Source organism: Copadichromis virginalis, linkage group LG20 (genome assembly GCF_057382275.1).
Source record: "Copadichromis virginalis isolate Kocher_CV1m ecotype Utaka linkage group LG20, C_Virginalis_male_GT1.1, whole genome shotgun sequence".
NCBI lineage: Eukaryota > Metazoa > Chordata > Actinopteri > Cichliformes > Cichlidae > Copadichromis > Copadichromis virginalis.
This window is the reverse complement of record NC_140637.1, coordinates 29,744,760-29,768,857: the sequence shown is the minus strand read 5'-3', so window position 1 is coordinate 29,768,857 and position 24,098 is coordinate 29,744,760. Positions and strand designations below refer to the sequence as shown.

At 40.8% G+C, this 24,098-nt stretch overlaps 1 protein-coding gene across 1 annotated transcript in view; it reads left to right on the top strand.

Annotated features, from left to right (window-relative positions):
- plxna2 (plexin A2) overlaps positions 1 to 24,098 on the top strand; it is a 161,691-nt gene that overhangs the window by 51,279 nt on the left and 86,314 nt on the right. Inside the window, exon 4 of the mRNA XM_085444847.1 lies at positions 15,939 to 16,073. Coding sequence (XP_085300973.1) covers positions 15,939 to 16,073 — 135 coding nt within the window. The remainder of the gene's footprint in view (positions 1 to 15,938; positions 16,074 to 24,098) is intronic.

Sequence of the window (24,098 nt, the reverse complement as noted above, 5' to 3'; positions counted from 1 at the left end):
ATATACAGCGCGGTAGATTAGACATTGTAATTTATAAAGTATCACAGGATTGGTTGATGTCATGAAACTGTTATGACTAGACACCCAAATTAGTTCTTTCCACTGATGTTTAGGTGATTATTGGGGTAATCTGGTTAAAGACGCGCTGTCGGCTAAAGATGAGGGATTAGCTTTATATCCTCCAGGAAATGGTTCATGATACCCTGCATGCCCCATTATGTTTCCTCTTGACCCTCAACAAACACATTCATTTTTCACATGAGATGGCTTATAAAGAGATTTTGTGACCTTTGGCCTTGAGTGACAGGCTTCATCCCTGGTGAATTTAAACATGCATGAAATAACATGCGACAACTGTAGAACTGCATGAACACCCAACGCTTTCCATATAGACAAATGGCTGTGCTGGAGCAGCACCTAACTTTTCAAATTATATTAGCAAAGCTTTAATCATTTTTGTTTGTTTTTTGTGTAAATTCATCAAACTGGAAGACTACATTTTCATTTTTTCTTTGGTTAATTTGTTCAGTCGTTGTTTTCATACTCCCCTAGGTGCAGTAGGACATTCTCTGTTGAAAGTTATTCTAATTCTGTGTTCTAGCCTGTATATCGTACAAAAACACTGAGTGATAGGTACACTATTCCATACCAGTTTATGTCTTTCTTTCAGCTTCTTTTCCTGTTTCTCTTTCTGGCTCTCTCCCACTCTCTTTCTCTCTCTCCGAGCAGTATGTGTGGATGGAAAGTGAATCAAGTTGTCGTTGTGGCTGGCTTTGAATGAACTATGACCTTTTAACAATTCCTTTGGGTGTATGTGTGTGTTTGTATGCATGCGCAGATACGTGCATATTTCTGGGTGTGTGTGTCTAAAGGAGTATCCACTGTCTGCTCACTCCGTGACACAGAAAATACCTCCCTCAGCCTGCCAAAAACCGTTAACCAACTAAACACCCAGTTTTTCGCCTCCTCCTTCTCCTCCTCCTCCTCCTCCTCTTTCCTCCTCTTCTTTAAGGCCACAGTTATGTAGTCTCTTGTTTTAGAGAAACAAAGAGCAGTGGTCAGGCGGGAGAATTGCAGACGCATTATATCATTGTGCTATGAATCCTTCCCACACAGCCTCCACTCTTCCCCTGTCCCCCCTGGAAAAACGAGCTTTTAGGTTTGTGTTGACCCAAACATTTATGTGGTTTTTGCAGCAAGAACAAGGAAAAGGACATGGAGAGAAAGAGAACCAGAAAACATGTATTTTTCCATAAAGCCCAGTTATGGAATAAAATGAAGCCAGGGTTTTGGGGGATCTGGACTGAGGTAGCCAAACATAGAGCCGTCTGGCCGGAGTCTGTGGTCAACTTATGAAAAAGAGAAAAAAGAGAAGGGTATTGTTTGATGTGGGCTTTCAAACCTAGTTTTTCCAGCTCCCTCTCTCTAGCTTGCTAAAAACAATAAGGAGATTTTTCCCTGATATGCCAGGTTAGCTCACATTTGAGAGGCACATTCAAATCAAGATATCAATTACTGTGCCTTGGAATTTGAATTTAATAGTGTCACTGTTAGAGAAACCTTTCATCAGAAAACGATCTCATGCCTAATCTGACTGAGCTGAGAGAGAGTACGAGAAAAACGCTAATATACTGTAGCATGCTTCCTTTTTGGATTTCACGCCAGTGTTGCATGCTTTTTGGCAGATGATTTTTAATGTAACAAAACCCTCTGCGGCCCCTGCTGCTAATACTAGACATTACCTCACAAAAGTGGATTTATACAGAGGAAATGGCTAATCCCTCAGGTAATATTGGCATGAATCAGTCAAGCCAGACAGCAGGGAAGCTCATGCTTGCTTCTTCACTCAGCTCCAGAAACACCAGAGATAGCCCCGTACTGCTGTAGCTATTCTGTGTAGTGTATGTGGAGGAAAGCAAGAGAGCTGTCACAACCCTTTATATTGTAACTCTTACTCTAGCTTAAGGCTAGAGCACATATTGGTGTATGTGCTTGAGCATGGTAGCAGTGTTGTTTCAGCAGGGGGCTATTTTAGGGCGTTTTGCTTAATTTCTTTAAAAAAAAAATCTGTTTTAAAATATAGATTAAAAATAAGTACACATGTTTGTTTGAATATGCACATTCATGTGCTCCACAGCCTTACACTGTGTGGGCACCTAGCTCATTTCTGTGGAATTTTGAGATCGTTAGCATATATACCAATCCAGCACAGAGTCATAATGTATCTCCTTCCTCAGGGTGTTATTGCACATCCTTAATTTCTTACATGCACACACACATAAACTGGCTGGCTGCTGACCGGCACTAATGCCCTAATGGTGCTGCCCTACATACTTGGTACACTAGTGTCTGTTGGTAACTTCATGACCTACCCTAGGCTGGAGGCAGATGGGGAGGACAGGGGAATAAGATGGAAGGAGAGGTTTGCTTTTAAGCTCTTAACACCTCAACTCATTTACCTTGTGTTGCATTTGTAGTAGAAGCTACTTAAATGCTATTGTGTTTTCAAAAAGAATAGGTTCATATAATTATATTTCATCTTTCTTTTATCATAAAGGTCTAGAGAAAGCTGGCGTAAGTTGGGTTGGTAAAAGTGAAAAACCATTATATATGTCTTAGTTAGGTGTTTGGCCTCCACATGCTGCCAGGACAGCTTTCATTGTGTTACGAATTATTTTTCACAAATCTGTTGAACTGTAACGAAGAGGGGGAGGGGAAGGGGGTGTTAAACACCATTCTTTCAAAGGATAATTCCTCATTTAGTGTTTTGATGCTGGAGGCGGAGAGTGCTGTCAAACAAAATCTCTCCTAGGTTTAAACTGGGTTGTGATTTTATGATTCAAATTGCCATAGCATGTGATTCATATAATTTTATACTCATCAACCTGCTAACGGCTGCAGCAGCAAACCGCCATCGTTTGTATGGTATATGAATGTGGGCAGGCAATGAGCCACCTTTTCCAAATCACTCAAAAATAAGAGTCAGTCAGACTAAAAAGGAAACAGTTGTCTTGACTGTCAGGTTTTTTTTTCTGTTTTAATCAGTTCAATTTTTTCAAATTATGCTACGGTACAGTATTGATTTTCTCTGGCATGCTTACCAAGAAAGACACTTGAAAAGATATTTTTAGGTTTCTGTTACACGGTGAAATAGTTATGAATGGCAGTTATCATTCCTCCTCTCTGTACTGGTTGGATTTCACTCTTTTAGTGTAGAAAATCTATGCTGCACTGTATCTAAATGTAATGTGGTGACCTCTGAGTCAACTGAAAAAACCTTTTCACTTTACTCTTTAAAAATGTGACACGTAGACAAATTGAGAGCCTTGTACCAGTTTTCACTCTTCCTCAGTCCTTACCTGTCACATGTAGATCCTTCATCGTGCCATATAGTGATGGTCTAACAGAGTTGGATGGTTACCACAGTGGTTACTGCACCCTAAGCAGAGGATGTGTCATTGTCTCATTTCCCATTTATACATCAATCCCTGAACCCTCCATTACCCAACCCTACTCCCTTTACATTTTGAAGAAAAGCAAAAGCTTTGCAGTGTGATGGAGGTGTGTATTGACCCAGAGAAACTATGAGGATGGAATACTAATAGGGTTAATAGAATTAATGGTGCTGTCACCCTTGTTTGCGGAGGAGTGTCAGGGTTTGTGCTGGCTGTTTGCTAGCTGCTTTTGTGGCTATACTGGTGCTCTGAGTTGCTCCATTGCTGCCTTCTCCCACTATGCAATTTTGTCTCTCTTTTTTCTTCTCACCCTTTTCCTGTACATCTGTCTAATCCTTGCAAAATCTTCCGTTAAATGAATGAAATCCTTTTTGATGCCGCTACTTTTTATACTCTTCTTTCACAAATGTCCTTTATTCATTCAGATACTGATAAAATAAAGTGGCTGTGATGTACAAGTATTTATATTCCCTAGGTTCATGTGCAAGAGTGATTTGTGTGCTGTTTGTGTGCATGTTTATGATTCTGTGGTCGTTTTAAGGGAGGCACTGTGTGTGTGTGTGTGTGTGTGTGTGTGTGTGTAATAATTGAAGGTTGACATTTAAAGCAGTATAGTTAGTGCCACTGAATTAGCATACTTTAACTGGCTGCTCTATTCCTTCTGGAGTGAAGCAGGCATTAAATCCCGACGCAAGATTGGTGGGCATTTTTAAAGAGCTTTAGTGAAGATTCATAGACTACAAAATGTGCTGGCATCACACAGAAACTCACGCTTATATACACATTTTCTCTTTCTCTGTCATTTTTTTTAAAGAAACTCTGACCTGAGAATATGCTGCTTTCCTATTCTGCATACACAGCAGTTTTCCTCTTCTGCCACTTCAGAACATGTGTATGAGTTACGAGGGAATAAGAGAGGACTGAGGAGTGTGTGGATGTTTTGTTTGAGTCTGAGTGTTTGGGGGATAAAGGAGGAATCCTCTGTCACAGACACATGTCTCTACTGATGAGCATCTCTGATCTCTTGGTCTACAGGAAGACTCAGGCCTGTTGCTGTTTTGCATGTATAATATACAAATAAAGACACACAGCTGCATTCAGTAGTCTTTTTAAGCCTGTGGCTGTCTGACGCTGTGTTTGTGTTCCTCCCTGTAAATCTCTTAAATGTGCATAGAATTGCTGAGAACACAGTACCATGAGTCATTTTTTACAGTGTTTTCTAATTAGCAGACTAATGAATCAAGGCCCTGTTTGCTGCTGTTCTCACACAGAAGAAATATGCCTGACAGTCTTTATCTTGTTTTATGTGCAGATAGCATTAGACATGCCTGTTGGAACATATATTTTAGAGAGGGGACATGTACATTTTTTCTTTTACTATAAAGGTATGTTTGTGTCACCAGTTCCAAGTATGTTGTTGTTACTAACACTAATTAACATTAACTGCAATTATTGCCCAGTGTATCCTGTTTTCAGTCTCGAGGCTGTTTCTGATGGAATGCTATAATTTCCTGGAAAGCTGATCTTACCACATGTTCTAATTGGGAGCGGGGGAACAATCAAAAGGCCTCTGAAGGACGGAGACTAAAAATGAGCACCGCACTCTCTTAATCAGTTCAACTTGAGCCTCATGACTGAAACAATATTAATGACATAACGGCTTTTTTTTAAAATATCCAAGAATATCTGTGGACATATACATGTACAGTGGGGCAAAAAAGTATTTAGTCAGCCACCGATTGTGCAAGTTCCCCCACTTAAAATGATGACAGAGGTCAGTAATTTGCACCAGAGGTACACTTCAACTGTGAGAGACAGAATGTGAAAAAAAAATCCATGAATTCACATGGTAGGATTTGTAAAGAATTTATTCGTAAATTAGGGTGGAAAATAAGTATTTGGTCACCTCAAACAAGGAAAATCTCTGGCTCTCACAGACCTGTAACGTCTTCTGTAAGAAGCTTTTCTGTCCCCACTCGTTACCTGTATGAATGGCACCTGTTTGAACTCATCATCTGTATAAAAGACACCTGTCCACAGCCTCAAACAGTCAGACTCCAAACTCCGCCATGGCCAAGACCAAAGAGCTTTCGAAGGACACCAGGAAAAGTATTGTAGACCTGCACCAGACTGGGAAGAGTGAATCTACAATAGGCAAGCAGCTTGGTGTGAAAAAATCAACTGTGGGAGCAATCATCAGAAAATGGAAGACATACAAGGCCACTGATAATCTCCCTCGATCTGGGGCTCCACGCAAGATCTCATCCCGTGGGGTCAAAATGATCATGAGAACGGTGAGCAAAGATCCCAGAACCACACGGGGGGACCTGGTGAATGACCTGCAGAGAGCTGGGACCAAAGTAACAAAGGTCACCATCAGTAACACACTACAACGGCAGGGAATCAAATCCCGCAGTGCCAGACGTGTTCCGCTGCTGAAGCCAGTGCATGTCCAGGCCCGTCTGAAGTTTGCCAGAGAGCGCATGGATGATACAGCAGAGGATTGGGAGAATGTCATGTGGTCAGATGAAACCAAAGTAGAACGTTTTGGTATAAACTCAACTCGTCGTGTTTGGAGGACGAAGAATACTGAGTTGCATCCCAAGAACACCATACCTACTGTGAAGCATGGGGGTGGAAACATCATGCTATGGGGCTGTTTTTCTGCCAAGGGGACAGGACGACTGATCCGTGTTAAGGACAGAATGAATGGGGCCATGTATCGTGAGATTTTGAGCCAAAACCTCCTTCCATCAGTGAGAACTTTGAAGATGAAACGAGGCTGGGTCTTCCAACATGACAATGATCCAAAACACACCGCCCGGGCAACAAAGGAGTGGCTCCGTAAGAAGCATTTGAAAGTCCTGGAGTGGCCTAGCCAGTCTCCAGACCTCAACCCCATAGAAAATCTGTGGTGGGAGTTGAAAGTCCGTGTTGCTCGGCGACAGCCCCAAAACATCACTGCTCTCGAGAAGATCTGCATGGAGGAATGGGCCAAAATACCAGCTACTGTGTGTGCAAACCTGGTAGAGACCTATAGTAAACGTTTGACCTCTGTTATTGCCAACGAAGGTTATGTTACAAAGTATTGAGTTGTATTTTTGTTATTGACCAAATACTTATTTTCCACCCTAATTTACGAATAAATTCTTTACAAATCCTACCATGTAGATTCATGGATTTTTTTTTCACATTCTGTCTCTCACAGTTGAAGTGTACCTCTGGTGCAAATTACTGACCTCTGTCATCATTTTAGGTGGGGGAACTTGCACAATCGGTGGCTGACTAAATACTTTTTTGCCCCACTGTATTTACGTAGACAGACCACAGTTTTGGCTGATTCCCTGCTGATCTTGTGCCCAAGGGGAGAGAGGTTACTATGGCAACCCTTGTCCAGCACAGGGGTTTTGGCCTGGTTTTCTTGTTAATAGTTTGAATAGGGTCAGACACCCAACCCCTCCTCAACCCATCAGTAGCATCACTGTGTTGCTGAAAAGGACTGATTGGATAACCCTTACCCCTCATAGTCCACCCCATGTTCTTATCCCTTCCCCCTTCTGCATTGTTTCTGTTGGCCAGCAGAGGTCAAAGGTCCCCAGAGTGGTGTTCATCTTACCCCTGTCCTTACCCTCTCCACTTACAGGGGGAGCTCTAATTATTCAAGAGTTGCTGGGAAGTTGGTAGATGAGAGGTTAAAGGTTGTGATGTCTGTCTCCATAGAGTTACATGCGGTATGGTTTGAAATTTAGGGTGGAAGGGTGTAATGGGCTGTGAAGGTGATGGACCTCTGGTTTAGCCACACAGTCACCTTTGAAACTTTGAAATTATGTCTGATTATTTAAAGCCAGTGGCAGTAAAAAATACCAAGACAACAATATAATGATGGTAATTCTTATTTTATTATTTTTTTGTGCAGTATACAACTGGGAATGTAGGGAAAAAAAACCTGTGGATCATATGTTGTATTTATGTGGCATGAGAACTATATCATCAATAACTTGTAGAAAAACACATCATTTTTTAATAGATTGCCTGAGGGGAAAATGCTCTCAGTACACACTGCGTGCAATCACAGTGCAATAATGATCAAGGATGGTGCCAGAAATAAACAAAAACTATGATTATTTCAGATTACTATTTCTATAACATCCAGTTAGTAGGTGTAATCTTATGTCTTATCCTTTTTCCTTTTCTGTTCTTCTCATCTCATTTACATGCCTATCTATAATATTCTATCATGTGTCAAAGAACGCCTGTAATATTATGGCCTTAATGAAGACGGCATTGAGTGTCAAGGCCTTATCACAGCACAATGCATTCGTCAAAAGCATGTTCACTTACCACTACCAAGTACATCTCAGTAATATAAACCACCCCATGAAACATGTAGGGAGATTATTCAAGTTCAAACACATTACAAGTATAAAATATAGTCTTGGTTGAAGTGCTTTTATATTCTCATTTGTTGTACGGATCCCACTGGCTATAATTTCCTAGTATCACATCTACCTGGCAGTCTTGTCCCACATTTAAATCTCACAAATCCGGTGGGAGAAATTGGAATGATTTCAGCTAATTTGCCCCTCACCTGAACCTCTTCTGAGCTACTTCTTGATTCAAATATCTTTGTGATCTACTTTGAAGTACACCGAGGGAGAAAGCAGTAGAGTGATATTTTCTTCTGGTTCAGTATGTTTGACATTCCTCTAATAACTTTTGTCTAACCATCAGCAGCTGTGTTTGCTGCATCTAATAGTTTCGTGATTGTTTTGTCCCTTGCTTATTTACTCACATAAAATAGGTATAGCTTTTCTTTGTTCTTTCGACACGTACATCGCATCAGTCAATGCTCCATCTTTAAAAGAAAAAAATCTCTGGAGAGAACGTTTCCTTATTAGAAGATGAGGTTTCGCGCAGAGGTAGCTGTTATTTTGTGCTCGTAACTTGGAATTGTGTGTGGGCTTATGTGTAGCTATGTAAACGTGTAATGTTTTGCATATATATTCAACTTAAAGTTGTTGGCATCGCCAGAATGCAGTTTTTAGAAAAAACAGTTTCTATGTGCAAATAGGAACAATAGCTTCATCATACTAGCAAACCCAGATTTTTAAGGGCTAAGCAGAAAATCCCTCCCACCACATCCCTCTGTTTTTGCTCTCTGTGAACCTTTCTGGACTGTGTCCATCAGCAGCAGCATGCTGGTCTCTGTTCAGTGTTTTAATGTGGAGCTAAATATAGGCCTGACATTGTGCTGCTGTGCTTAATATGTGTTTGGGCTGATTAGAGTTGAGGCCTGATCTCATCCCACCACAGACCCCTTAATGCATGCCGTGGTCTCTGGTTTCTTTTTTTACTCGGGGGCAAACAGAAGAAAGGGCTGATATAATCATGTTTTGGGTTGTGAATTATGTGACCGAGAGAGATGGTAATATTGCAGAGCTAAAACTTTATTGAACGAGTGTTGGATATAGCTATTATCCAGACGGCAAATTGCACCATTGGTCTCTGGAAGTCAGTTTAATAGAATGTTTGCTAGTGATACTCACTGATATTTAGTGGGAGCAAAAAAATGGCCATTTGAATGGTCAGCATGTGTGATTTGTTGTGGCGTCTGGGCAGGCTTTTGTTTTCCTTTTCAAACAGATGAGAAAAGGTGCTGTCGAGGAGAGGGTTAACTGCTTTGTTCATGGGGCGTAGAGCCAAATCAATAGGCTTTATGGTGCCCTGCCAAAAATGTGAAGTAATTGCCCCTTGTAGGCTCGGGTCACTTTAGCTGATATACTGCCACTGTATGAGCCAGGTGAGGGGAAAGGAATTCCACTTACAAAAAGAGTGATGTCTCTTGTGATTATCCTAATTCCAATGTCTATTTTCATTTTCTTCCCGCTCCACTAATATGTAACCTCTTTAAAAATTGCTTTATTGCTTACATTTTTTCCAAACTCTGTAATTGTTTATAATTTTTCTTTCCTTTTCCTCTTCACCCTCTTCCTGCCTTTTCTTGTGTTTTCCTCCTCACCAACATGTAGTCTCTCCAGCCTCAGTCTTTCCGATGGGAACTGACACAAGCTAACATAAGCCTTATGGGAGCTTATATTGTACAACAGGAACAAAAGAGATGGCATACTGGGCTGTTGGGAGTCTTCTCACACATATACACAGGACATTTCTACACGCCGCTCGCTACTGACACCAGAATTCTTCAGCCTGACACTGGTGATGGATTAGATGCGTTATCAAGGCGGAGAGAGGCTCCATGTTTTCTCCCAGTGTGCAGAATAAGGAGAGGGATGAAAAGGGGTGGGGGAGACTCGCACACAGGCAGCTGAATAGCCTGAACCTATTCCACCTGAAGTAGAGAAATACAATAGCAGCCTGCTACATTTCAAGCTGGGTTTCCAGGACAAACATGAAAATAGACATAGTGAGCCTCGTTGGTACACAGGGTTCTGCAAGGTGTGGAACATAACCAGCTGTGTGTCTGTCTGGCTGTAAAACGGCTCATTGACTGTGTTCCTTGAAGGACTACTCAAGGTGTTGCAATCATGAAGATGCTGCTCTGTTTTACTGATGTCCTTAAAATCAGAATGAATTGGTGTCTTACTGGTATTTTATTCCTAGTGTGTTGGCAATTAATTTTTTCCCGAATGTTACTCATACCACCAGTCCACTCTTAGTGATACATTCCCAATCTCACGGCTAAAGCATCTGACTTCATCTAGTATGTGTCCATATCAACATATCCCAGGGCGTCAAACTCTGCCGTTCTGTCAGAAGCTACTGGCATATCAGATCTATACCACCAGACCTGGCAGTATTGGATTTGGAGATAACAGTCTTCCTTTGAAGAGTGGAAAAAGTCTGCGTTGGGAGGTTGGGAGATGGTGGTGTAGTAAATCAGACGTTTGTCAGCCATGGTTCGTGTCTTGTTTGGCTTTGATTGTTCACTTTGTTTCCATGACTTACACTTTCTGATTCGTTTCATTTGCACCAACATTTTACTAGTCAGTAGCTAAGTTGAGGCACTAAAACATACTTGGTTAGGTTTATGCACCAAACTACATTGATTATGTTTTGGAAAATAATGTAGTTTAGGTTAAAAAAAAAAAGCCTCCTTAAGTAACCATGCATGTTGAAAAACAATAAATAAATATGTAGTGATATTCAATTTGATGGCAAGGGGCTGTTTGTACATTAAGCATGCTTTTGGGAGTTGGAAGACTGAGATCAATCACATTGTTAGTTAAACCTAGTGTGTCACACCACAGATGCAAAAGGACAGCTTGTCTATAATTTTCTGGACTCTAGCATCTTTAAAATATACTGCCGTATTCAATACTCTGGACTGGTGGATGGTGGGCCATCCCCAGAAGGTTAGTCTTATCAGCACACCTCACCATTTTTCCCACTTCTGTGTAACAGATCTAAAAATATTTATGTGAGCTTAGTGTAGCTTTCTGGTGTTTCTAGTTCAAGGCTGTTTCCTTGATATTCTCATGCATTGGAGGGGTTTTAAGGTAAAAGACAAATTCTGAGCTTGTGGAAAAGGTCTTTTTCTTTCTTAAAGGTGTGCTTGCAATGCAAAACCTGATGGCATAAGAGCACCTTTGGCTATCACAAAAGCTTTTGAAATCATGAGAAGCATCACTGGCGCTTAAAATGCTTTCAGCAGTTTATCAATTGTCATATGATCCAAGGTGTGAGGTGGTAGTCTCAACACCACGTTCAAGGCTATTTGGCAAGACTGAGAATGGTTCTATCAGAGAAACTGGGCTTTATTAGTGAAAGTCCATCGTGGTCTATGTCAGGTCTCCTGGTTGACTTTAAACTGTATTTGACCTTAACTGAATACAAGTGCCATTTACCTAAACATAGCTGCCTCTGTGGTATCTCTGTGTATTGAGACAGCGTGTGAAAGTGTGCGGTGGTGTACTTTAGCAGAATCTAATCCAGTGTGTGGGATCAAGCAGATAAAGGCAATGCCTATCACTTCAACACTCAAGACTACTGAACTGGATTAGCGCAGATGCAGAAGATAGCTGCCAGATAGGTTATTCAGGGACTCTCTTTCTCTCTCTTTGAGATTCAGCCATAAGAGCATAATCTCCTAGAAATCAACTCTTGTTTTACTATTTTGGTACAACATGTAGGTGGAAGACCTACAGTATGACTTAATTCTATCCCAATGCAAGGTGTTAGTGTGTTGTACTCTGTGGTTTGGTAAAGGTTCTCATATGTGGGTTACATTCTGCTCTGCTAGCTGAAATCTGGTGGTAAAATAATGTGCACTCTCTGGATCTGTATTGGTCTTGGCAACGAGCTGTACACATGCTTGTCTTGTTTCAGAACACTAACCTCCCTCAAGGCTAAGTTTTGAAAATAAGATTTCCACACATATTTAAAAAGAAAACAGTTCTCAGGTAATAGTTAGCAGCTGGACCATTAAAGAAGAAAAATTCTTTAGAAATTGAGCATCTACTGTTGAACAAACACTTGGAACAGGGCAAGCTGTGAAACAGACATCAATCTATAGACATGAACATACTGTTACATCTCATGTTACTTCACGGTTGTATTTTGAGACCAAATCAAAACCATTTTGGCATTTTGCATATATTACATTTAATATTGATTTTTTCTTTTTGATGAAACTGCAGTTTGTTTGTTTTTAATGTTCTTTCCAATTCCTTTTACTGTAGAACAGCAGCATCCACAACACACTGCAAACACACATTTGATGCACTTTTTACGCAGGATTTATTCCGCACTCAAGCAAATTGCTTCACACGGGCTCTCGCAGTTGGGGATTCAGTGTCTGGCACAGTGTTCAAAACCAGAGAGACCAGGAAGGGAAAGAGAGCAAGAGAAAGAGAGGGAGAGAGAGAACAGGACAGGGAAAAAAGGAGAAGGGCAATTTGAATTGGAGTTTGGTCAATCTTCAAACGTTTTTTCAGGGTGCTTACATGGTCTGATCAAAAGCACCCCACTGGCACAGGGCCTTGTAGCCACAAGGGGAGGCCTCTGATGCCTCTGCCATGGCTTCCCTGCTGGCCAACCACCCCAGCCCCACTCTCCACCCCCAACAGCTACCCATTTAATGCTGACTAGGTGCTGTGACAGAAAGCCTGTAAATAAAAGCAAAAGTTGTTGTTTTTTAATCTGTTGTTTTTGCTAGGTTCTGGCAGCATGGCAAAAGATGCTGGTTACCTGCGGAGTCCAGATGTGCATATTGAAGTTTTCAAGCCAAATACACCACCACCTTTATAATTAAACTATTGCCTCATGATAGTTTTAAGGGGCTTGGATTTTTAAAACCAAGTATCGCAGCTATCTGTGTGCTTCAAGTTTTTATGATGCCTGTTTTCATCTTTTCACCGTGATCATATTTTTTTCATCATTCATGACAGCGCTGTTTTTTCTCTTCAACATAAAGCTGCCCGTGGTGGCCCCGGGGGAGAATGTAGACTGTTTTTCAACAATCTCATCCATCTTCACTTTTTCCCCTCTTACTCAACTATACTCAGTTGCAGCTCTCCAATGCTGGTGAGAGAGAGAGGCTAGCTAATGGCTGTGGTGTTGAAACGGGAACCATGTCAGGCCAGGACAGACCAAAGGAGAGCTCTCTGGGGTATCAGGGGTTGTTTCCATGGATGGGCAGTCTTAAAATAGAGGGGCAGTAATATTGTGAGGCAGTTGAGGGTATGAAACCAACTTGTTTGCAGCTTTTTCACCCGGCCTGATAAATAATGCAAGGTCGTACAGCGCAAAGATGGGATAGATTTAAGTACCTGAGAGAGCGGGCTAAATGTTGAAGTAAAGCGATGCTGAGAAAAAGATGTTTTGAGCATGAGAGTCGCTTACTCAGGTGGTACATTTTGTTGACTGGTGGAATAGTAGTGTGGGAGTGTGGTAAAGAGAGGGAGTCTTTGACAGAATTATTTTTGGTCCACTAAGCACTGGTGCCTCCATTTACTTGCTCTGGGTTTTCATTTTCTCTTTTTTCTCTCATTCGCCCACCCAGAGGTGAGTCTGCTCTGGAAAGTACTTGTATTTAACTGACCCAATTCACACAAACGTTCATATTTTTTTATACTTTCTAACAGCGTGTCTACATATGTGTTAATATAATAGTCTTTGCAAGATTTACAGTTGCTGTAGAAAAGGGAAAAAAAAATCTGGATGTGAATGTGTTTGTGTTTACATAGTGGGATGGTGAGAGTGTCATTTGTCAATAATGTTTATTCGGTTTTCTTTGTGAGCTATAAGCCTTTGGGAAAAGCATACATAGAAGCAAAGAGTGAGAAAGAGAGTATTAGTGAATCTTCTTCCCTCGTACCCAGTCACTAATACAATGTCTCTGTAAACAGTCTTGCACTTGCATTATTATTATTTTTGTTTTTTAAAACAGGACTGGGCAACTAATCTAATTTTATTTTCAATTTTAATGTTGGCTCCAACAGCTACAATAAAAACAAGATAAGCTGAAAATTATTATTGATTAAAATCAGTGTACCTCATTCTGTTTGTGTTAATTATGCTGTGTAATATGTTAAATAAATAAATAAAAATAAAAAAGTTGCACATTCTCTGTCAGTGCCGAATGTAGCAGGGGGACTAGGTGCACATTCAGCAACTGAGCCTAATACGCTAATCACTAATAATCAAGTTTATTTTAAAGTGCACTAAATATGTAGGCTAAATAATCAAAATACAATTGAAAAGAAAATATAGAAAACAACAACCTACAATAGATGTATCCATTTCCTGACATATTTGACCAGTCACCCAACCTTATAAAATGATCGTGTAAAATGGTTGTAGTTTTTATATTGAACAAAAACACAAAAGCAAACACAAAAAACTATTTTTGCCTTAATAGAGCAGCTCTACTGTCTTGTTGCTGGTAGGCCTAGTATGTTTGTTCTTCTTTTAACAAAGTGTCTGGAGAGTAGAGGTTTTGTTCCTCACACACTCATAGACATCTCTGTATGTGAGTCTCTTTCTGGCCAAATGTTAATTTAAAAGCCCCTGGACAGTGGTGAGAGACTGTGTGATAGCGATCTGATTCAGATGAACTGCAGGCCTGCAGTGGGAAGGTCGGGTTATCTTGTGATCCCTAGTGGCAGCCTGCTAGGACACATATCACAGCATGACAGACTGCTCCTATGGGTGCACACACAAAAATGCACTCACAACACCCACACTGACACAGTAGTGAACAGAACAGTGCCGACATGCTTTATGGATGAGCATATTTGCTGAGGTCTCCCTCCACACTGCAGTGTCAGTAACCAGATGAAGACTGGCACGGCCCCCACATCCTGCCTTTCTCCTCCTACATATGGTTTTCACATATGTCCTGTTGTCAATGTTTGGATTAGTCTGCCAAGGTCAGATGTAGGTCAGCCATGGAAGGCTTAACCACTTTGAGCTTTGTTCCTTAACTGTGGTGCCTGCTGTCGTGTACCCAACTAACCCTCAAGCTTTGAAGGCAGAGCTCCAGGGATTTTGTGTGAACTTAAATCACATTTCTCTTACTTGATCATCCAGCAGTTTGACACATGGTCTTGCTCACACATTCGTACACAACAGTTTGTGCGTGCACTCGTTTTCTCACCCCCCCCCCCCCCCCCCCCCCCCCCCCCCACTTTCGCTGTAGATCTTGTTTTGACAGACATATGACCTTGACTTTCCCCTCTGTGAGCCTGACAGCTCTTTGGTGCTGTCATTGTTTGAATAAACAGATGAATATTTGGGTGGATGGAGGCATGCAAGGATGGACAGATGATAAAGCCATCAGCTTTCATGGTTGGAGGAGGGCCTAGTGACATGTGACATCACAGAAACGTCAGAAAACCCCCACTCAAGTTTAGACAACCCATGCTGCTCCTCAAGATTTGCTGTTCTGTTTATGTCTGGCCAAGGGGATCTAATGAATGACGAAGGCTAGCACTGGCCCATTTGGGTCAGATGCCTAATATAAGTCGTTTAAATTCTTTTCCATTGCTTTTGCAGTAAGGTGGTCTTAGCTTCAAGTTCAAAGCTTTCCTGAGCAAATACATCATTCACTGAGGGAAAGAGAAAACCAAAACACAGCTCAAGTTTCACAAAGGTCTAATAATATCCACAAATAATTCCGCACAGTTTTTATAACCCCGTCTTACAAGGAACTTATAGAGGACTTACATTACCTCATACTATGAAAATATTATGGTTTGTTGCACAGTTGTTGGCAATTATAAAAAAGCTTTTATGTCATATTCATATTCATTCTTTCTAGTGGAAGCGATCCTCAAGGAGAATCTCCACCTCCAACTGAAACTTCAAGTAGCTAAATAATTTCAGTGTTTTTCAAAACAAAAACAAAAAAAATGAATCATGTTTGTCATTCCTGTCAATCATTTTTATCTGGTTTTACTATTCCTGCTGTCACTGAGGTATAAATAGCTAAATCTGACCTGTTTGTGTTCTGTTTTTTGTCAGATTCGTGTTGATGGGCCTCCTCACGGTGGTGTTCAGTATGAAACGATCTCGGTTATCAAGGATGGGAGCCCTGTCCTCAGGGATATGGCCTTCTCTCTTGACCGCAACTACCTCTACGTCATGTCTGAGAGACAGGTAGGTATTTGAAAGCTGCATGCTTGAAAATATGTGACGCAAGTGTCCATACATAAGAAGAGATGGTTTTAATGTGCCTTTGTCTCTGTATGCATATGTTCGAAATGTCAGGAATATTGTGCGAATGTGTGAGCTCCAGCAGGGCGCAAGATGGCCCACCTCTCAACATCAGCAATCCACCACCTACTGTTAGCTATAAATAACCAGGGTGGCACAGCAGGGGACATTGTGACAGCATTTGATAATGAAGGAGAACAATGAGGGCAGGGAAAACGAAATAGACAGATGAGGAAAAGATAAGGTACAATGAGAGTGGATGAAGGAGAAGAAGGGCAGAGACTGGCAGGTTGACTGGCTGCTTGAAGCATGGGAGAAAAAGTGATGATGGAAAAGGGACAGCTGGAGGAGTGTACGACTTAGGAGTAAAGGAAAAAAAAATGGAGACAGAGTGCAAGGTCATCTTTTCACACTTCTAATGAAGTGACACAGCACTGCAGTCTGGGTGGGCAGCAGCTGATAACCATCAATGCAACTGACATACTAAACAGGTAGAAGAAGTGCGAGGACACAAGGGTAAAAGGGGACACAAGGGCAGAGTAGAAGGGAGGAGATGCAAAGGAGGGGAAAACATGGTGTCTTGGAAAAGAGATGACAACAGGAGGAGAAGAGGAGAGGAGCAGCTGCAGGGGAGCGTGGCAGCGTAGCAGCCCTAGAGAGAGACAACGTGCAAGGCTGTCAGTGTGAGGTGATAGATTGCCATCCTCTCCTCTTATCTCTTCTTTTAACACACCCAGCTTTAGCTTATGGGTTGAATCCATGGTGGATGGATAACGTGTAAAAGAGTAATTTTGAAATGATGTCCAATTCAGAGACGGGAAAACGGAGCCGTAAATGTAGTACTACGTTATTTTTTTTATCCTTCAGCACATGACTTACACTTTCTTTTTTTTTTTATATATATAAAAACAAACACTTGAAAAGTTGCACAGTTCTAGCTGCCTACCTGATGTGAGAATAACAATAAAGCCAAAGTCGGATCACTTCACCAGTAACAGCTCAGTACTTTGAGCAAAAAATATTCCAAGATTATAATTCTAGTTTATCTTTTTTTGCTAAAGCTTGCTAAAGTCATCGCCACAAATATTCAGACATTTACACAGTTTTCACAATTTTGCCTCTGCACACTACCATTCTGGATTCTAAAAGCAATCAAGATGTGACTGGAGTGCCGGCTTTAAGCTTTAATTTAAGGAGTTAAGGAGTTTAACAAGTACTGCAATAACTATTTAGGAATTACAACAATACATAGTCCCTCAATTTAAGAGCCCCAAATTTAATTAGACAGCTAACATTATTTTAAATAGAAATATTTTGAATGAAAATCTTTTGCAATCAGTGGCTGCCTAAATTCTAGAAGCCATGCAGATCATCAAATGTTGTGCTGTTATGCCTTCACTGAAGAATATCCAGTTTCTTTCCCTTGATAAACTCTTGGGTAGCTTTTGCAATATGCTTTGGCTCATCATCCATTTGCACTGTCTGATCAGTTTTGCGGTATTAAGCTGAATATGAGCTCAGAATATAGCCCTGTACACTTCAGGATTTATCCTGCTACTTCTATCAGCAGTCACATCATCAGTAAACACTAGTCTCCTGGTTCCACTGGCAGCCGTACATGCCCATGCCATAACACTGCCTCCACTATGTTTGACAGACTACGTTATGGATCGTGAGCTGTTCTTTAATTTTAACCTTTTTTAAATACTCTCCTACCATCATCCTGGTACAAGTTTGTCTTTATTTCATGTATTTAAAGGGAAAACTTTAGTCATTTTACATGCTTTTTTTGGTGTTGCTCTGCCTTCTCTCTTTTTCAGAATGTACCAGTGTGTTGATTTGGCCCTTCCTAAAGTTTGTGCTATTTCTTTAGGGTTTCTTTTGTTTTTTCATACTAATGGTGATGTTGTACAGTTGAATTGACAGCTTGTGCTGAGATTTCTTGTGAAGAGCTACCAAATGCAAGTTCAGTGTTTAGGACTCCAGGTCTTTTATCTGGTTAATTTCTCATGATATATTAAGGGAAACGGCCAATCATGTCCAATTATATGCAGGCCTCTGAAAATTAGGACCATATATAAATTTTTTGATAATTACTAAAGGTTAATGCAGTCCTCATGTTAAACCCCTTGAATTAAAGCTTCAAGTCTTCAGTTCAGTCCAATATTGGCAGTTTGATTTAAAATCCAGAGTGAAAATTACAATTATTGTCAAAATAATTATGGATCTAAATGTACATTGAAGGCCAAATTATACTATTTAAGTTCAGTTCAATTCAGTTTTATTTATATAGCGCTACATCACAGCAGCAGTCGCCTCAAAAGCGCTTTATATTCTTAGGTAAAGACCCCACAATAATACAGTTTATCAAGCCTCTTTATAAGTATTTATATAGTATATTAATCAAAAGATATAACTGTACATCTCTATGTTTGGAGGAGGTTTGCATAGATATGTATATATAAACAAAACATGTATATTGATATTAAATGAAATATAAAAATTTCATGCATAAACATAAGATGCAGGTATTGGACAATGAACTGATGACTCTGAAGCAATGGACTGAGCAAGTAAAGAAGAGTTTGCACTGATTCTAAAGTCTCTTTCCCATATTTACTAAATCCTTTATTCTCACTTATTCTGCAGATGAAAGAAGCTTTTGATGTTGAGCTCATAACTGCTAGTCATCTGAATGAGAGGTGATCGTGGTGAATATTATTAGTATTCAGTGCAGGGATTCTTCTGTCTTCCTCTCTAGGGGTTAGGGAGGATCGAAGGAGACAGACACGCACACACATACTGAAACATGCTCAATTGCTTCAGGGATGTTGGCATGCATGTTGAAAGACACCTCCTGATAGTCATATCGTGGCTCAAGAGTTGGGAGTTCGCCTTGTAATCAGAAGGTTGCCGAGCTCCGGCTTGGACAGTCTCAGTCATTGTGTCCTTGGGTAAGACACTTCACCCGTTGCCCACTGGTGGTGGCCCACGGGCCCGGTGGCGCCAGTGTCCGGCAGCCTCGCCTCTGTCAGTGCGCCCCAGGGTGGCTGTGGCTACAATGTAACTTGCCATCACCAGTGTGTGAATGTGTGGATGACTGGATGTGTAAAGCGCTTTGAGGTCCTTAGGGACTAGTAAAGCGCTATACAAATACAGGCCATTTACCATATCTGACAGTGTCTGTAGAGAGGTTGTGCATGTGACCCATATGGCCCTTTCAGTTGGAAACAGTTCAATCAGTGGCAAAGGAACGTTATGTTCATCTGCAGTAATATATATTTGGTTGCATTTTGGTATTTGCTTGTTCTAGGACATCCCCACTCATCCTTGTGCATATATGGAAAGTAAAAAAACACTGAGATCAGCAACAAGAACAGAGCTGATACCAATGACAATAAATATGACCATTAAGTCATATACCATGTAAAGGAGTTTTTTTGAAAGTGGGTTGCAAAGCAGCTTGCAGGTGTGCAGCAACTCTGGACAGGCTAAAGCAGCTTGAGTGGCATGTCTTATATGGGAAATACCAGCTGAATGCATAGACTGGTATCAGCTTAGCCATGAGCTCATTTTTCACAGCAGTGTACTGTGCTCAAAATTATCCTCATATTTTTTCGTATGAAGACCTTTCTTGCAAAGCTGTGATCCAAATATATTTTTGAGTTTTCCGGAGTATGCCTGGAATTCAAATTTGCATGTATTTTGTCTTGCCCAGTTTGACCTTTATCTCATCATAAGCTTAAATATCACCTCGAGCTACACTTGTAGTCACACATCCAGGACATCACGAGCTATATCTTGTCTAAGCTCTACTTGTTCCCATGTGTCTGACTAATGCCATCTAAGGCCAAGCACATGGCGATGGGAGACGGCAGGAACAAAGGAGGGATGATATCAAACGGAAACCAAGGCAGATTTGGCTCCAGTTGCATTTCCTACTCTGAATAACAAAGAAGTCCTCTGTGTTTGGCACAGTGGGAAATAGAGGGAACAGAGAGAGCAAGAGAGAGACAGACATTAAGGGGGAGACAGACAGAAATTGGGAGAGCAAGAGTAAAATTTGCTCAGCAAGGCCATGCTCCAGAATTCTCTCTCTCTCCTGTCCTCACACCCTCACACACAACACTCTGTGTTGTGGCTAAGAATTGTGGGATGTGCAACGCCTCTGTGAATACAAACATGCAGACAGGCACCCACGGGGATGCACACACAGTCACACAAACAAAACACATGCTTCCCTTAGTATTCATTTACATACATTTAGTCACAATGCACTGGTTCTCCTTATCATGTGTACACTGTTATAAAAACACTGGAACTGCACATACATGAAAACACCAATCTCTCAATATTGTAATGGCAAGTCCATAAGGCTGATGGAGACTTCATTACCTATAGCCTATTGCATGTGAATCTTCAGTCTGACTTGCACACAACCTTCCTCGTGTAATATTTTAGCAAACTTTTTCTTTTCTCTTGTTTCATTTGTTTCTTTCTCACATTCTCACACAAGACACCATCACTGACTCACCTCCAAACATATTTAATAACTCCCTTTTTCATATTTGATCCATCGTCCTGCCATGTTAAACTGTGCTTTTGTTTTGTAGATGCAATGACAATAGCATTCACCATATTAATGATGTGGTGAGATTGGCCCAATGCGAGGCAGTGCAGTGGAACTGATGAAAAGACCTGGCTCACTGGCTTTCTCTACTCCCTGAGCAGTGTGTGTGTGTGTGTGTGTGTGTTTGCCCTCCTGTAGGGGTATTGTATCATTACTGACAGTCCTGAAATACATAACAGCAGGTTTTCATCTCAAGATTTATCTGTGTATATGCACTATGGTGCCTCTTTTGAATAATCACAAGACATGCTGGTTTAATCAAATAAAATCGTTTAATTTTATTAGGACTGACTTTGAAGTTTGTGCATTACAAATGTCCTTGTGTATCCCGTGATTCGGCAGATCCGTTGTATGGATTTCTGCCAGATCACATGTTTGAGTCATGTTATGCGAATTGTCTGCGCAACTGTTTCTATATTTATACCAATAATCCAAAAATTTGGGGTTTCTGCTGTCATTGCTGTTTTGGGAGATTCGAGTGAGCTGCTGCCTAGACAGTCTTTTCTGTCTCGATGTGTCATATGTCTTACATTCCTGCAGCACCTCTGCATAAATTGTATCAAAAGCGTTAGGCTTCGAAGTGAGTACCACATCTTCCTCTACATTTACAAAGCACACATGGTTATGCACCACGTATTATCTTCAAAGGTTATTCTTTAATATTAATACTAGCAGCCACTTTACATGCATCAAAAAATACTCCAGTATTATAACAGTCTCTCCAGATTCTGCAATTAGATTGATAAAGTATTCATGTACAGTATGAATGGCAGCTGCAGTAGAGCTAAGCCACTGGTTTTGGAAATTCAGTATCTGCCATCTGGCTAATCCTCATAGTTGTTGTTATTGTTATTATTATTCATATTTTTATTATTATTTAATGAGGCAGCACAATGGCTTAGCTGACCTAATATCTTCATTCCAGAAGAGCTGCAATGGAGCTCAGACCATGAAACACTGTCCCCTCTTGTTTTCACCTTTACAACAGATAAAAGATCCTCTGCCTAGGATTCTATGGCTAGCATGCAGTACAATATATGGTGGCTTATTAAAATCTTAAATGAATTATTAAACATATTGGAAGCCAGTGTATAGAGACTTAAACATGTGTAAGGTGGTCACTTTGTTGGCTTTTAAGTAAAAAAAAAAAAATTACTTATGGATTTTTGATGATAGACAAACTGTGGACATTATCAAGAGATTTGGCTGCCATTCAGCATCGCATGTAGCGCTTCATGTCAGATGCATTTTCATTACTGCAGACATTCTGCCTGGTTTTCATCAGGGGTGGCACCTGGGCAAAGCATGCAGGTGGCAGGGCACATGAGAGAATCTCCAGAAAGTTAAATACTCTCTGGAGTTCTCACATGGTTCAGCCAGATATCATATGGACTTTGTACTGGGGAGCCGACAGGGTAAAGACCCTTTTATGCCTGATTCAACTGATTCATTTGCATTCTAACGTGCACCTCCTGTGGGTGATGTCTAGAAAGGTTCAAGGCTTCAGTATATGTGTGGAAAGAGCTTTTCTGTCTTTCTGTCATTACTAACGTCTCCTTTTTTCCAGTATACTTCCAGAGTTTCTTTTATCAGGCTTTGTTTTCTTGAGAATGCAAACACACCCCTTTCTTTTTTTTCTTTTTTTTTTAACCACAGAGGGCAGGTTTGTGTTTGAGTATGTACGTGTGTAGTTTTTGTGTAGTGTGCTGCTTTTGAGGAGTTTAGACATATGGGAGAACATTCAAGCACACATGCCACTGTGGCCCACAGAAGACCCAAAGCAGCCTTTGTTTCTTTTTGTTGTTAGTTTATCAACAGAATGCAGCATACTGGGATAAATGGTGACAGCTACTCCAGTACTGATGGGGTCTTATAGGGCCTAGATTATCAACATTTGTATGACTCCCTTTCATGTCTTTTGTGGTGTTTTGTGCTGCTCTGTCTGTTGGCACTCGGGGCAAGCACTCATCACACATGGTTGAGAATCAGTGACTGTATTATTTCAGTTGCTTTGGTCAGCAGCCAGGCTATAATGTATTATTCATGGGGAATAATCAAGATTTATCATCTGAAAGGGTTTTGAAGTGATACCTGTGGCGTGGCTTTAGTTCTGTCTGAAAAAAGGTTTTTGAAAATACCGTTTTTTTTTTAAAAAAAAGGAAACTCAGAGAAATCCTCACACAAAAAACTGAAGTGGTTACTTTTTTATCTTGCTGTAATTAATCCCAAGAAAGGAGGCAGGTGTTGACTTTGTAATGGAGCTCAATGGTTTTTGTAATGTTTTATGGCTATGGTGTACAATGGTGCATAATAGACCTTAAAAGACTTAGTGTTTCCAGTGAAATAGTGTCCCTCTAATTGCTAGCTCTTTATAAGGATAAGTGTGAAATTCCTGCTAGCATGACCAACTGAGGGATACTGAGCTGGCTTGTAAAACAGACTCGTCTTTCATGGACAGACACACAGTCCTCCCCCTATAGAGGCGTTCAGCCATGTGCTGCTGTCACTCTCCAATACACTCTTGGCTCTTTAGCAAACATTAAACCCCCTCAGCCTCCAATCCTTGTATTCCATCCTTCCTCCCTTAGCCAGCTTCATATATGGAACAGCAACATTACAGCTCACAGATTATCAAAAAGAAAAGAAGACCTCTTTTCCAGGCCTGGCAATTTCCTCCAGGTACTCAGCTGTGAAATTTGAAATCCATGCATGAATTCTTTCTTTTTTTAAACCTTTTTTTTTTGTAGGAGGTCTGCTCGCAACCTGTTCTAACACCAACCTCCCCCATTTCCTCCCCCCTAGATTTTTCTGTTTCCCCTACTTCCCTTGAACCTTTGTTTGGCTGGTGTGGTTAGATTAGGTGGAAATGGGTTCAGTGGTTATAACGACAGGAGTAAATAGGATTCATTCACTTCTCATCCAAGCTGAGATTAGCTGACATGCTACTGGCTCATTATTAAAGAAGACTTCGGTGCATGTAGCACACACGTGTGACATGGAACACACTGTAGCTAATAACAAGCAATCCGCGTTTGCTCTACTATAGATCTAGCTTCTGCAAATTTAGAGAAAGCGACTAGCAGCGATTTTGCCAGAAAGCCTTTTGTTTCCTAGATTTGTTGTGTCTCGCTTTTTGCAGACTCAAACACATATATTAAAAATTATTCATGAAAAAAAAAATTATGAAACACGGCAGCGAATGCTTCTAGCCCAGCTCAACACGCTCTTTGTTTCCCTAAGTCTCTACAACACAGGTGGTGAGTACAAAGAGCGCATTCGATAATAAATCTTGAAATAAACCAGCATTATCATTTAGGTACATATCTGGACTTTCCTGT